The following is a 14986-nucleotide window of genomic DNA, read 5'->3' on the forward strand; positions in this document are numbered from 1 at the left end:
CGAGGGGCATTCCTTGCACAGATCATTAATCACTTGATCGAGTCGATCGGTAACTCAATCCGCTGCATTTCGTTGAAAGAATAGAATTTACTTATTTCAAGGCGTGTACCCTTATATGTTGCATTCTTTGCCCAGTGATTGCAACTATATTTATAAAACACTTTACTCTCCCGCGGGAGAGAGAGATATATATCCACTGACTGACTGTGCGTCTGTCAGTTTTGCACATGAAAAATACGTAAACAAAAGCGTATTATCGCCCCCGATAAACAACAAACAAAAATGTATTTGTTCTCACAAGCACAAGCTCTCTCTCTATCTTTCTCTCTCTCTCTGAATATATATCTCAATATATATCCATATATATTTTTCACTGAATTTTCTCCGCTCATTTCGCCCGCATTGTGAGAAGCAAAACAATCAAGTGAAAGCGCTGAAATTGTATTGTGCTCATAAACAGAGAAGCATAATTTTTTTGGAGACAAACTTTCGTCCGATTTCAGTGTACCACCAAGAGCAAAGTGCACGGCGCATTGGCACGCCGCCGGAGAGAGAGTGTTCCAAGTTCCAAGTGCCACAGAGCCAAGTGCCAAAGTGGTATCTGGAAATTATTTTACGGAACTAACGCAGACCCCGGAGCATCGAGTCTCAGTCAGTCGCACACGAGCGTCGCTGTCGGGCGGAGTAAAAATTCGGAATTAAAAAAAAAACAAAAGGAAAAAGAAAAAAAGAAGAGACGCTAAAATAGCAGACGGAAACTGAATCTCCAAATCGGGAAACTCAAGCGGTGGGAAAAATGTGCTAGAGAAGATGTGCGAGGAGGTTAAACCGACGACGGGTCATAAATCGCAGAGGAATCAAATGAGTTTTATTCAATCAACGAAGAAAGTCCGCCCTCCAACGGAAGTGCTATATATATAAAGAGTCTCTAAATCTACACCGACGACGACGACGACGACGACATCCCAAATAAAACTAAGCAAACTCTAAGGTAAAAGCGAAAATTGTGCTATGGAAAAAATGTGTGTGAGTGTCTGCGTGTGTGTGTGTATATGGAAGTACACGCCTTTTAAGTGCACTAAGCAAATTGTGTGAACCCAGTAAATATATATATATATATCCATATCTATATCTATATAGAGAGATATATAAACTGAAAGGCAGGAAATGATTTGACAGACAAATAGTTTTCCTAGAAGTACAACTGGGCTTTTGGCCAGCTTTTTGCCTAGGGTCAACATCCTTTGACCCAATTATGGCTTAGGAACTGCACACAATCTCTGCTGCCAATTGGCAATGTTGGCTTCTGTTTTGTTGTTGTGGCTGGTTGGTTGACTGGTGTCAAGCCGTTTATAATGTGCCTCAATTTCCGTTTGCCTTTCTTTGGGCCTGGCCTAAACGCATCCTCCCAGTAATAAAACCCCCTTTAACCCTCACACCCCCAGCCTTTTCAAGCTGACACGCCTCAGAGTTTTGCAAGCGAAAAATTATGAATAGCTTGTGGAGGAGAGAGGAGTACTGGGGATTGGGTAAGGACTCTGGGGGTTAAGGATTTTCGAAAGAGTGGGGCTTTAGGGGGTTAGTCGGTGGTGGGCGCGGCAGAGCAGGCGCACTCCTTGCAACTCTCTCTTGCTCTCTCTGGTAAACTCTCTAGACCCTTTCGTGCCTTCCCCCCTTCCAGAAGGATGTGCCTAACCTACCTTTTGTTGAATTTTATAGTAGTATGTAGTATGATAAACGATACATCATCGTGCACCAGTATGGGTGTGTGTAAAATCGCTGTTAGGTTGTGTATGTGTGTGTGTGTAAGCAGGTGATTATCTGTTGCCGTCGTGTATTTATCTCATTGAAGCATTCAAATGTGGAATGTAGCCTGCTTTTAGGCGCCTGCAACGTGCTTTATCTCGTTTATAAGGTCTTGGTCCTTGTAGTCTGAACTATGGGCATAATATTGAGTCATTCTTTGGAATATTTTCCCTCCAGCCAGCTGATCAACAAGTGAGTGGTTCCTAACATATTTCACATTATTCTATATTTCTTACTCATGTGTTAACTGATCTGTTTATAAATAGAGAGAACACTTGAATTGGTGACTGCGGGAAATAATTGCTTACTGGGAATTATGGGGGTTTTCTAGCGATTTTGTTCAGCAATAAAGTAGAAAGCTGTTCAAAGGTTGCAAGAAAGATAAGCTTAATAATACTTACTAATTAGTTACTTGGAGGATTTTCCCAATTAAGTATAATTTATTTTCAATAAATACCCTATTCCCACTGTCACCATCATCTTTTCGAGATATAACTCGCTTTATCTGCATCTCATTCGACTTACTCTTGCCATATCACGACGTACAATTTCTGTCCCATGGCCTCTGTGTGGAATGTGTCACGTACATATCAAAGATACTCGAAGATATTCCAGCGCGTGAAAAGCACTTCATCAGGAGCAAAGCTCCACTCGACACCCTCTGACCTCCCATTCCATTGCAATTTTTTTAATGGCAAACCCCTCTACCGATTGTGAGCTGCGCGTGAATAGGCGGTTAAGCGGGTGGGTGGTCGGCTTAAATGGAAAGACGGGCTAAAAGTCATTAGGGCTAAGAGGAGAAAAGGCGACCCGCAAAGACCGGTGAAGCCACAAAGCCGAAGGCGTTTTAATGAAGCACACTTGACAGTCATAATTCATTTGCAGCAAATCAACTCAGGGACAGGCAGACAGACTTATGTCTCCACCCCACAAGGTTAGGGCATGTCTTCAAGCGATTACAAGTGCATGGGGAAGTCCATTAATGGGAACCCATTAGCACACAGGAAGAAAACAATGTTGTACAACTTAAAAGGGCTAAAGCTTCTTGGCAGTAATTGTAATCGAAAGGAAATCTTATTTTAAATGTCGGTATTATGAAATGTGTCAGGGAAAAAGCATATCCACGAGTTCAAATTTACTTTAATAATGTAGATAATCTTAAATTTGCTCTTCTCTTTCTCCATGCAGCCTCTTCCTACAATGGGCAAGGATCAGGAGTTCCTGGAGGCGGCACGCAATGGGAATATCTCTCACATTGAGAAGGTTCTCACCCAGAAGGCCAAAAGGGCAGGACCTTTGGCCAGTCTGCGGCGCGGCACTGGAGTCAATGTCCAGGACAGTGGTGGCTACTCCGCCCTGCATCATGCCTGCCTCAATGGACATGAGGATATAGTTAGGTTATTACTAGCTCATGAGGCCTCGCCCAATCTGCCGGACTCTCGGGGATCTTCGCCACTCCACTTGGCTGCCTGGGCAGGAGAAACGGAGATTGTGCGACTCCTGCTGACGCATCCATATCGACCGGCCAGTGCCAATCTACAGACAATAGAGCAGGAGACGCCACTGCATTGTGCCGCACAGCATGGACACACGGGAGCTCTGGCCCTGCTGCTGCATCATGATGCAGATCCCAATATGCGGAATTCAAGGGGAGAAACCCCACTGGATTTGGCTGCACAATATGGCAGACTGCAAGCTGTTCAAATGCTGATACGTGCCCATCCGGAATTGATAGCTCATCTGGGCACTGAGGCCATGGAACGAGGTACACCATCACCCTCTTCGCCAGCATCCCCTAGTAGAACCATCTTTCCACACACCTGTCTGCATTTGGCCAGTCGAAATGGTCACAAAAGCGTCGTGGAAGTCCTTTTGTCCGCCGGAGTTAGTGTGAATCTACAAACTCCTTCGGGAACTGCTCTCCATGAGGCAGCTCTCTGTGGCAAGGAGAATGTGGTTAGGACTCTACTGAAAGCTGGCATCAATTTGGGAGCCACCGACAACGAAGGACGCACTGCCCTGGATATTCTACGAGAATTTCCACCGCATGTCACCAAACACATTGTGGCTGTGATCAACAGTACGTATGCGTAATATTCTATTGATTGTTTGGTCACATCTTTATTTATATAATTGGTTGCACTTAAACCGCATATTTTAATCACTTTTATTTACGTGAGGTACTGTAATGCTGTTTATCAGGGAAAAATAATACTTAAGCAAAGTTGACCTAATTTTTACGATTGCGAGTATGTAAAGTATGATGAAGATAACGTCAGCTGAAATCTTAAGTGTGATTAACTCCTAAAACAACTTCATATACTTAAACTTATTATATAATTTTGTAATTTTTCTACCCTTTTAGACTTCCGTAACCAAATGGACACCGATGAAGGCGACGAGGTGATTTACAGACAGCACACGGGACCACCGAGCTCCTTACGTGGCCAAAGTAAACATCATTCCCAACAGCAGCAGGCCCATAGCAACCATTACCATTTCAACTCAAACAACCACTTGCTGAACCACTCACACTCCATGCAGCAATCCGGATATAGTAAACAGCGTCTAAGTGCCGGAAACGGTGGTCCCTACAATGGAGGAAAGTCCTTGGATAGTGCACTCCAGCCGGAGGATCGTTTCTATCAGGAACTCAATGCACACTCACCTTTGCACAGTCAGAAGTAAGTTAAATATCGTATCTAAAAATATAAATACTAATATTATATTATTCATAGTGATATGGGTGGTGGCTACAGTGTTAGTCCCTCCTCATCTCTGAGCAGCTTTGAACCAGCTTCTGTATCTCCACGATCCCGCTGCTCTACCGGCGGTCTAGGTCAACCCATGCAGATGAGTACTTTTGCACCAGCTGGACCTCCCAAGAAGCCACCTAGACGCAATCTTTCCGTTTCACCAACTCACGCCGGACCTGGTCAGCAGTTTAGCTACAGCTCTCCATCTAGCCAGAGTCAAAGTCAGAGCCATGGTCATGGTCAGAACCAATTGCGCCGTCAACCGCCCAGCGATAGTCCATACTCCCATCAAAGTCATGGCAGTGTGGGTGGAATGAGTTTCGATGAGACACAGATGAGGGAACGCCAAAGGAGTGATCGTCTATATGCCAGTGCCAGGCAGAGCACAAGATCAGCAATTGCTGGAGGAATGAGCCTGAGTTCTAGTAGTAAGTTCTAGAGAAGATTCCCAATCCGACCGAGCTAATTCTTCTTCTCTTTTAAGATGACATGCTGGACCGCCAGTGCAGCAGCTCTGAACTGAACAGCGAGACGAGTGTACTCAATTCTAGTGGAGACTCACCAGCTACTAATTCCATGAAGAGACCCATTCCAGCTCCTCGAAGTTCAACCACCAAGCTGTCTAAGGAACTACTAAAGTCTGCAGAAAACGCCACCCTCAAGTCGTATAATCCGAATAGGAAACTTAAGCGGAATAGGAACAGCAGGTAAGTTGGCATTGTAATAAATTATGTAATTAGTCAAAGAGGAAGCAGTGAAAACTCAAGTTTTTTGGTGAAAACCACATCATTTTGTGTTACAACAGTTAAGTAGTACTAAAAATGTTAATTAGGTTTCATAAAGTTTTGTATTGCCTTTAACTAGGTACAACATTAATGATGATTGTAACTTTGACGGCATTACAAAAACGCTAAGGCGACCCAAATTATTATATGGCTTTTAAAGTGTTCTAGTATGAGGCAAGACTTAAACTAAATTAGCATAGTTTAGTTTTCGTTTACCGAAAAAATACTACCAAGAAAAGAAACTGAACTGGAATGTCAAATTTGCTTTTAGCTAGGCAAGGCTAAACGAAATGCAATTTGTTTCTTGGAGAATTAATTCAGTTTATTGCTGAAATTTAAATATATAAAAAATATAGAAAAAACAAGAACTAATCAAGTATTTCACAATATTTTCAGCGGTGCCAATGCGGCCACCAAATCCAATGGTGGTGACGAGAACTGCGAGGCCAAGCAGCAGATTCCAAGTAGCCCCACCCACTATAAGCAACCTCCAACCCCTGATCATCCGCCGCCAAGTTCCAGTCAAGCGGAAAGGACCATCCACGAACGGATTAGACCACTTAGCCAGGAGTACAAGCGTCGGTCAGCTTTGCTCCAGCTACAGGCGGCCCAGCAATTAATGATCGAGACAGGCTCATCGCCATCGAAACTACTGCCCACACTGAGTACGCCTGGCTATGATTATGATGATACGGTTACAGTGGTTCCCCGTTGCCCGGCTCCCTCATCCGGATCCCTTAGTTCCAGCATCTCGTGCTCGGATCACAGTCTTTCCCATTCCACTGACTATGTAGAGGAGTTTGTCAGCGATGTTCCTTTTGCTGGCCTGCTAAAGGGAGCCTCCCAGCAGCTCAAGGAACAATGCGAAGTGCAGTTGAAAATCCAAGAGGAGGGAAAACCGCAGCAAACTTTACCACGAGTGCGTCCACCACTGGCCGCCAAGCCAGCAGTGCCGGAGAGAAAGTTTGTTAAGCCTCCGACAACGCCAACCAATCAACCAGTAGAAGCAAATGGAAATTCCGCTGGCGAAGTAGCCATTAAACCTCCTCGATCTCCCTCGAAATCACCTTCGAAGTCCTCTAACAAATCTCCAGCTAAATCACCTGCAAAATCCCCAGGAAGTGGCCAGTCGGCAGCAAGGAATTCCATAAACCTCCTGAGTCCCTTTAACGCAGAGGAGGCTCGGAAGAAGATCTCTGAGATCATTGAGAACTTTGGTAGTGGCATCCTGAATACTAGCATCACGCCCACCCATGACATCGAGCTGGACTTTGAGGACATGGAGGTGCCCAACGAGCGCAGGGAATTGGCCACACGTCTTCGTAATGCTGGATTACTTCATCTGGAGAGGATGCTCTTTGAGAACGGCTACGATAACTACAAGTTTGTGGTAAGCTTCTTGCTGAGGACTTCCTTTTCATGAAACTGAGTTTATATTTGCGGTTTCCTTCTCAGCACAATGTCTTTGAGGAGCCTGATATTCCACTTCTGCACATTCCCGAAAGAGATGCACCCAAGCTACTACGTTTTGTCCAGAGTCTACCGCCGGCGGAGTTCCAGCCGCAAGTGCCGCTCAAGACACAGCAGGAAAACAAGCAGATGGGTGTGGCCACACTGCAGCAGTGGCTCAACACCATTGCCCTGCCGGAGTACTTGGAGTTCTTCAAGTGAGTATCTCAAGACTTTACCCCTAATCTGCTCCTGATATTCATTCTTTTAATCCCTTTCAGCAAACATCTCTACAACACCATCGAAAGTGTGTGCGGGGTCTGGGATGTGGAGCTGCAGACGGTGTTGGAGATTAACAAGCTGGGCCACCGGAGACGCATCCTGCAATCGCTGGCCTACATCCGCCAGATGCGCGATAGCGACTCAAAGTCACAGAAAACGCCACTGGGTGAAAACAACGAAACCAACCAGTTGACAACGAATGGCAATGGAACCACCAGGGAGGCCCCACCCCGGATACCCGCCAACCCCGTGAATCATCGCAACTCCATCACAGGCTATCGCAAGAGCCGGTATGATAAGGTTTTTCAATATGGGAAACCCCTTTCTCTAAACTAGATATTTTCTTTTATTTTTAAGACCCGCACCTCCTCCTCCGGCTCCACCAGTTAGAAAGACAGCCGCTTTGCAAATTAGGGCTCCCTCAGAGCTACTGCTGGGTCTTCCGGCCAATTTAAGGACCACCGAATGGCGTCACTCGGCGCAGACTTTGCTCAACGAGCAAATCAATTACGAGGTTCAAGTAAGTAGATGCTTAATTAACTTTTAAGTATAATATGTTTTGTTTATTAAATTACGTCAATATCTTCCTTTTCCTTTACGTTAAAACACGTAAAAACGAATTTTGAAGTTTTTTAAGCTGATTTTTGTAATTTTTAACTTAGAATAGTATTTGAATAAATTTATAATTTTGTTCTTATCATTATTAAAATTGAAAAATCACGTCTCTACTTTCTTCTTCCTTGACAGTACCTCGGCTCAACGGTTGTGAAAGAACTACGTGGCACAGAGTCCACCAAGAAGTCCATACAAAAGCTGAAATTCTCAGCTGAAGGTGAAAGCAAATCGGGATCACCACTCTCTCTGGCCATAAGCCATCGCGGTGTGGAGTTCATCGATGTGAGCACTAAGGTAAGTGATCTTAAATATGAAACTAAATTTCTTCAACTTAAAAGTATAACTTACAGCGAACTATATGCGAACATGAGATTCAGAACATCAACTGCGCCTGTCAGGACTCAGAGGACATGCGCCACTTTGCCTATATAACCAAGGAGCAGGACCTGCACTACTGCCACGTTTTCCTGGTCCAAAGTACAGTAAGTAAACCTTAAGATATATCCAAAAGAATATTACTATATAAAGCCTCGACAGGATCTGGCCAGCGAGATAATCCTGACTCTGGGGCAGGCCTTTGAGGTGGCCTATCAACTGGCACTTCGCGATGGAATCTCTACGACTCCTGCCCTACTCCTGGACAATGGAATGCTGCAGGGGGAGTATTGTGGCGGGAAATAGAGCCAGGACCTGGCCCCAGGAAAGCAACCACCGGCACCAATCAGGCCAGGTCACAGTCTAAGTCTCAGTCGCAGTCACAGTCAAAATCGCAGTCACAGTCGAAGTCGCAGCCTATGCGCCAAACTATTTTGCCTCACCAACTATGGGGCTCTGTTCAAGTTGTAGTTAGTTTAATCAGGATGACTTTTTTTGTAAGGCAACTAGTAGTTTGTAGTCCTTGCGCATATTTGACTTTTATACGAGCGGGAGTTAGTTTTTTTGGGGGTAATTTTCTATTGATTTAACTATTCAAAAGGCCAAAGAACAAACTACAAACGAAACGAACAAAAAGACTCACAATCAACAGAAAGGCACAATTTTTTCCAATTAAGAGAAATGCACCAAAAAAATGAAGGCTTTATTAGAGCTTCAGAAAACTTCCAAAAAATATAACAGAAAGCTTTCCTTTCCAATCGACTTAATTACTAGATCATTTTTGCAAAGAAGACGAAGGATTATCATTAGATCTATTCCAAAAAATAAAAATAAAACATATTGAGGTATTGCATTTATATGGAAAAGCAAACAAATTAAGCTTGATGATATGAAAAAACAATAGTAAATGAAAATGTTTTAGCAAATTTTAACAAATAAACAGGAGAAGAGTAAATCATGTTTGGCAAAGGAGTGAAGAAATTAAAAATATATTGGCTTATTAAAACAATTTTATTAATGTTGAAGAATGCTAAAGGCAGAGAATTGAATCAAGAATTGATTAACAGAAAGATAAAGCAATGCAAAATCATATCCCGCATTCATGAAGATTTATAACCTATTGGCTAATCACATTTATATATATATATTATACATATATACATACGACTAACTCTAATATTGATATGTATGCGTGTTGTTATATAATTTTTAATTGAATATTTAAGCGAATCGAAGCAAATCAAAGGACAGACAACGCATCAAGTTATAAGCGAAATAAAAGCTTACAAAATCGTCATTACATTACATTTTTAACTATGTTTTTTTGATAATATTTTACGAATTTTTAAAGTAAATATAACTTTTAAACTAGTCCCTTAGTTGTTACCCAAACTTAATCCCAATGTGTATTTGCATTTATTCGATTGTAAAATGTTTTTTCTCTTTTTCGTTTAAGGCCAGGCCTTGTTGTTATTGCTTTTATATTGATTTGATTTAGAAATATTTATTTAAATTTTTAGATCTTAAAGAGGTTCTTGACCTTGACTTCTATATCGATGTATGCGAACGCTTTAAATGTTAGCCTGCTTGTGGTACAACAGATTCCATTAAGTACCTACCTACTCAATACAAAGTCGAATCGATAATTACAAATTAAACTCATCTTAATCCATTTTTCTCTGGGCAGCAGTTTGTTATGCCATAGACACCCGCAAACACACATGGAAAATAAATCAATTTTATTAAAAATAAACAAAAACCTATATATACAAAACTCGTACTCAACCAGCCTAGCCCATAACTAAACAAATTTAATAAACAAAAAATAAAATTAAAAAAACAATATAGAATGCAACAAGTTGTGACAAAACACAAATTCAAAATTTTTAAGTGTTTATCCAGAAAGGAAAAGAATGAGTAAAAAATTAAGGAAAATACTAAATAAATACATAATTAACTGAGGCCACAAGTTGTTTAACTCCTCTCCTTTGCAGCGGGGTCAGGCGGCAATTTAAACGCCTCGTGATGTCAATTAAGGCCCACTTTCCCACAGGCCACGGACTCTTGGCGTTTGGTAAGATAGAGACAAGGATTTCAGGGGTAAAAGGCGCAAAAGGGGTTTAAGCCTCGATCAGTTACACACAAAGGCACAACGCGTAAATGCGAATTTAATGTGAGCCGGTTTGCTGAAGCGCGGCGAGATGTCTTGTTGGTTTTTTCTATGGCTAAATGCGTTAACCATTTGATCATGCGAATATTAATTGGCACTGGCCAACACCGAAGCGCAGATCGGTCGGCCTAATGTTGTTGGCCACAAAGAGCGTCAGACATACGATAGGCCAAGATTCAAGCCAGCCAGAATGACGACGTCGCGAGGTCTTCAACGAGCTCAACGTGAGTTTAACTGGCGGAGATTGTAAGGAGGGGTCATTCGTGTTCTGGGTGGGTCACGAGGTAAGAGGTTGTTAACAAGGCTTACAAATTGTTCTAAAAAATTTATAAAAAAATATTTAATTATGTGGAAGTGTAAATCGAATGACAAACTAAGAACTTTAGTTCAAAAAAATGTATGAGGCATTATCTTCCCAACCCAAATCGTGTCACGTGTCCATCTTCAGTCGGCTGCATTTGAAGCCTCATCTCGCGCTTAACGGTTTAAATTATTGTCTCTCCGTCTCACTCGCGTGCAATTTGTGGCGCGCAGCTTATCACAATTTCATTATTATTATTATTATTACTATAGCTTTAGCTATAGATATAGCCACAGCTATGTGTAGTTCAGCATCAGCATCAGGATACCCCCATTTGGCCATTTCGCCGTCTGTGCGTTTATTTGTAATTGAAATTGCGTGACTTTATTCTTTGATTTCGCTATTGGCCATTGCCAGTGCCATTGGCATTGGCCATTGAGATTGCGATTGCCATTCTGGTAATGTGCTTTTTGCGTACGAGCTGGCCAAGTCAACCTGTAAACTTGCACATTTTGCCCCCTCATCGGTGATTTATGCCTCTAACGGCGCACAATAAAGCCCAGAGAAAAGAAAACAAAATATATATATACATCATATACATCATATACATACATACATATATCTGGGAGGTAAACTTTTCAGTGAAGCTTTCATTTTGCTACTGACAATGCTGTTGGCCTGGTCTAAATGCCAGCAAGCAACGAATATTTGCCCAGCCCTTGACAATCTTAAGTTCCGCCCCTGTGGGTGTATCCTATATATATATGTGTGTGTGTGTGAATTTTTATTTCATTTTATGGAAGTGGAAGTGGAAGTTAGGCAAGCTGGTGAGAAGCTTTCCACTGCTTGTTCTGGCCCTCTTTTGTTTTCTGAGCGCCGGCTACGAGTTACGAGGTGTGTTCAAAAAGTAAGGTGACTCTTCAAATTTCGCGAATTTCAAATTTTTCGATTATCGATTTTTTTGTTTTGTTATATTGGTACACTCTTCCCTAACATCTGTACCAAGTTTCAATGGAACATCCTCTTTTGTTTGGTTGTGAGAGGCGTAAAGTTACAAGTTGTTTTGCGAGCTCGGCGATTTTTTGCTATCGAAAAATATGGATCAAAGGATTTGGATTTTTTGGCCAAAAACAACACCACAATAATGCCTCAGCCACCATATTCACCGGATTTGGCCCCATGTGACTTTTTCTTGTTCCCAAAACTGAAGATAATCGAAAAATTTGAAAATTTTGAAATTTGAAAAGTCACCTTACTTTTTGAACACAACTCGTATAACTTCTAAAAGGTTTCGATAATCGAAAAATTTGAAATTCGCGAAATTTGAAGAGTCACCTTACTTTTTGAACACACCTCGTATACCAAAAAAACCGCCAGACGCCAACAAAACGTGGTCAAAACAAAAGCGTTTTAGGTGTGAACATTCAGACTTAGACCATAAGTTTGGGATATAAAAGCTTACACTTTTCTCTGGGTAATAAAAAATGCTTTGCTGGATTTTTTATATATTTCTTATTTATTACAATATTTTTAAAAATTTATAAATTTATTAAAGAACTTTAAGTGTATGGATGAAAGAAAATCTGCCAAAAGGCAAAAAAGAAAGCAGTTGTTCTTTTGGCACTTATTTAGTCAAACTTTATAACCATTACTTTAAGTTAGGTAGCCTTAATGTGGTGGGTAAAACTGCTTACATTGGGTTCTTGTTGAAAATCTGTTTCCATTGCCACCACATCCTGAATAGACAGTTTTAACGCAATTATTGTGATATTCCGAGAAGGTCCAAACCACTTAATAGTTGACACAATGACCGGCATCGAAGAAAATGTTACAAATTGCTGAAAGGGAAAATTAATATAGTTTTATTTCATTAAATGTAATAATTATCTAAATATATATCAATATTGTAACCACTACTTTAACAAGAATATAAATGGCTTACCAGATCTTCTTTTCAAGATATTAACTTACGATTTCTAAAATCAGTAGCCTGAATACAAGCCACTAAAATGGAAAGTTGGACAAGAACTACTGGTAGCACTTTCATACTTCTCTGTTTAAAGTTAAACTACAAACTAAACTGGGTAAAAAAAGGTTTTGAGAATTTATATTAACTTACTCCAAACTAATGAAAATGTGTTTTATCCCTTAGTGAAACTTAACAACGTGTTGATACTTTAACCCAATAATAAGAAAAATAAAACATTTTAAGTTAATTTATTTAAACTTTCAACAATTATTGGTTTATTGGTAACATAAGTGGAAATCGGGAGTTCATTGAAGCGCAAGTGTTCTCGCAGGATTCCTTGGTAAAGAAGCGATTATCATTGCCACTGCAGTTGGAGAAAACAAATGGCTCGCACTTTTATTTTTCGGCATGAAAGGTCCACATCAAGCGATGGCCACCACATTTTCCGAATTCCGTAGGTTGGTAACTTCAAACTCACCCTTTCTTCTGCTTTAAGACTAAACAATGGAAAGAAAAGCAGCAAAAAGGCCGAAAAGCAGAAGAATTACTTTCATTTTTCACGTTTTGAACAGCAAAAAGTCACTAAAATTCACAACATATTTTTCCAAGCATTTATGCACTTTTAAGCTAATGAAAATTTGTTTTAGTTTAGCTTGGTATAGCTTGAAAGCTTAATGAACTAAAAATCTTGGGTTGTTAGTTAAATTTTACATTTTTATTAAAATTATTCAAATTTTCTTTTGATCTTTTGATGATTTTGCAGCCTTACTTTTTGCAGCGTCCTTACTTTGATGTCCTATCTTATGACCCGTCTTCCAGTTATAATTACAGAAGTTCGTGCAACTTTCGTTGGTATAGAAAAGATTTCCATTGCCACCGCAATTGGAGTAGGTAAACTTTTGACACTTGAATTTGTTGACATTGTAGTACCACATTTTCCGGCGCCCTTTGCACTTTCCATATTCCGAAGTTTGAAGACAAATTTCTGGGGATTGATAATAATGGTTAGTTTATTTATTAAAAAAAACTATTATTATAGAGAACAAACTTTTGCTTATATTGAACCGCTCCCTGTCGTACCGCTCCTGTAAAGAGAGTGAGTCCATTTCGTAAGAAAGGATTACAACGGTCAGACCAAGGAATAAAATGGCTAATAAACTTAGGCGAAACATGGTGGTCTTTTGTTGAATCCAATTGAATGAATGCAGAAGTGTCTTTTGTGGTTCTTTTTATAGAGAAAGAACAAAGACCTTAGAAACTTAGAAAAAGGTTTCTTAAAATGTAAGTTTTAAAAGAATTTCCAGGAGAAAAGGAAATCTTAAACCCAAAAATATTTAAATTTCTTTTACAGTTCTTTGTTGTTAACCAAAAATATTTCTTAAAATATTTGATTTATTATTTATTTATACGAATTTTAAAATAAAATAAGTACCTTAAGTCTTGCCTTTAATTTTTGGCAGTGCATTCATTTTCCCATAAAACCACTTGATGTATTGTTTTTCCAGAATGTTTTTCTTTTTCTTTTTCCAACCAACTGTTTTGCCAAAATGCTGATTAGCATTTGGGGAGAAAAACATATGCGTTCAGGCAATTGCTCAATGGCACTGATCGGGTGGACACTCAAATTATTATGCGACCGGTTGGCGAGCATGCGAATTCAATTAAATTTCTCAATAAATTACAAGTGCAGAGAGATATACAGAAAATGCGGCATGGAAAAATGACTAAAATAATCGCACGCGTTTTTTTATTCGTTCGCACAGGCGCTTCAGTTCAGATGCATAAAAATATCTCTATATATATATATATATTCGTATATATAATGGCTAACTAGATAACTGGTCTGTGGCCGGCATTTAAACCGGTACTTAGCACCCCTCGATCTGTGATTACGCAAGTTGGCAGCAAGTGCTTGGCTGCACTGCACGGCTAACACGAAAACATCACCTTAACTCACCTGAGATCGCCCGAGATCGCGAACATCACACATACGCCGCGTTGTCCGGCGTTGCTGTAACGAAAATGGAAAATGAAAATCAAATGAAATGAAAATGAAAACATAGGAAAAACGCACATGCCTAGCCGGACTGAAATGAAATTCTAGATCAAGGCCACGCCCGACTAGGCCCATAAATATAAATCCACATCGCCTATCAATGTCTCACTATTTTTGCACACACGCAAAATGCGTAAACTAGTTTTTTTTTCGTGATGGTGGTTACTCCAGGTGATTCCAGGGAGAGGGAGGATTATAGGGGGGTAGGGTGGAACCTCGCCCATTTGGCCAAGGAAGCTGTGCGTCGTTCGAACAGGCAACACGATAAATTGTCAGCCGAATGCATTTTGTCACATTCGGCTATTTTGCATTTGTAAATTACAAGACAAAACACTTAGCAGTCGGCCAAGAAATTTGGGTTGCACCTCGTATGGCACCCAATTACACATGAAAATGTTGTTGACTTTTTTACCTGTAAAAGT

At 40.6% G+C, this 14986-nt stretch overlaps 3 protein-coding genes across 3 annotated transcripts; 1 reads left to right on the plus strand and 2 right to left on the minus strand.

Moving 5' to 3' along the window:
- The first annotated feature begins 353 nt into the window (after nucleotides 1-353).
- LOC108108849 (ankyrin repeat and SAM domain-containing protein 1A) lies at nucleotides 354-10029 on the plus strand. Its single transcript, XM_017217065.2, has 12 exons — nucleotides 354-991; nucleotides 2995-3886; nucleotides 4172-4490; nucleotides 4545-4990; nucleotides 5047-5269; nucleotides 5744-6737; nucleotides 6803-7014; nucleotides 7078-7368; nucleotides 7436-7598; nucleotides 7826-7987; nucleotides 8044-8175; nucleotides 8231-10029. The coding sequence occupies exons 2-12, from the start codon at nucleotides 3007-3009 to the stop codon at nucleotides 8372-8374; spliced, it is 3966 nt and encodes a 1321-aa protein (XP_017072554.2). The 5' UTR covers nucleotides 354-991; nucleotides 2995-3006; the 3' UTR covers nucleotides 8375-10029.
- Nucleotides 10030-12775: 2746 nt separating this feature from the next.
- On the minus strand, nucleotides 12776-13106 carry LOC108108822 (protease inhibitor). Its single transcript, XM_017217018.1, is given in 2 exon segments — nucleotides 12776-12974; nucleotides 13102-13106. Coding segments are annotated over 2 exon segments (204 nt in total).
- A 90-nt stretch (nucleotides 13107-13196) lies between these two features.
- Nucleotides 13197-13721, minus strand: LOC108108825 (kunitz-type serine protease inhibitor B6). The gene is made up of 2 exons (XM_017217021.1): nucleotides 13557-13721; nucleotides 13197-13493 (listed from the first exon to the last, which is right to left on the minus strand). The coding sequence occupies exons 1-2, from the start codon at nucleotides 13678-13680 to the stop codon at nucleotides 13237-13239; spliced, it is 381 nt and encodes a 126-aa protein (XP_017072510.1). The 5' UTR covers nucleotides 13681-13721; the 3' UTR covers nucleotides 13197-13236.
- Nucleotides 13722-14986: the final 1265 nt, after the last annotated feature.

The sequence above is a fragment of the Drosophila eugracilis genome, unplaced genomic scaffold, assembly GCF_018153835.1.
Source record: "Drosophila eugracilis isolate 14026-0451.02 unplaced genomic scaffold, ASM1815383v1 contig_75, whole genome shotgun sequence".
In the NCBI taxonomy this organism is placed as follows: Eukaryota; Metazoa; Arthropoda; class Insecta; order Diptera; family Drosophilidae; genus Drosophila; species Drosophila eugracilis.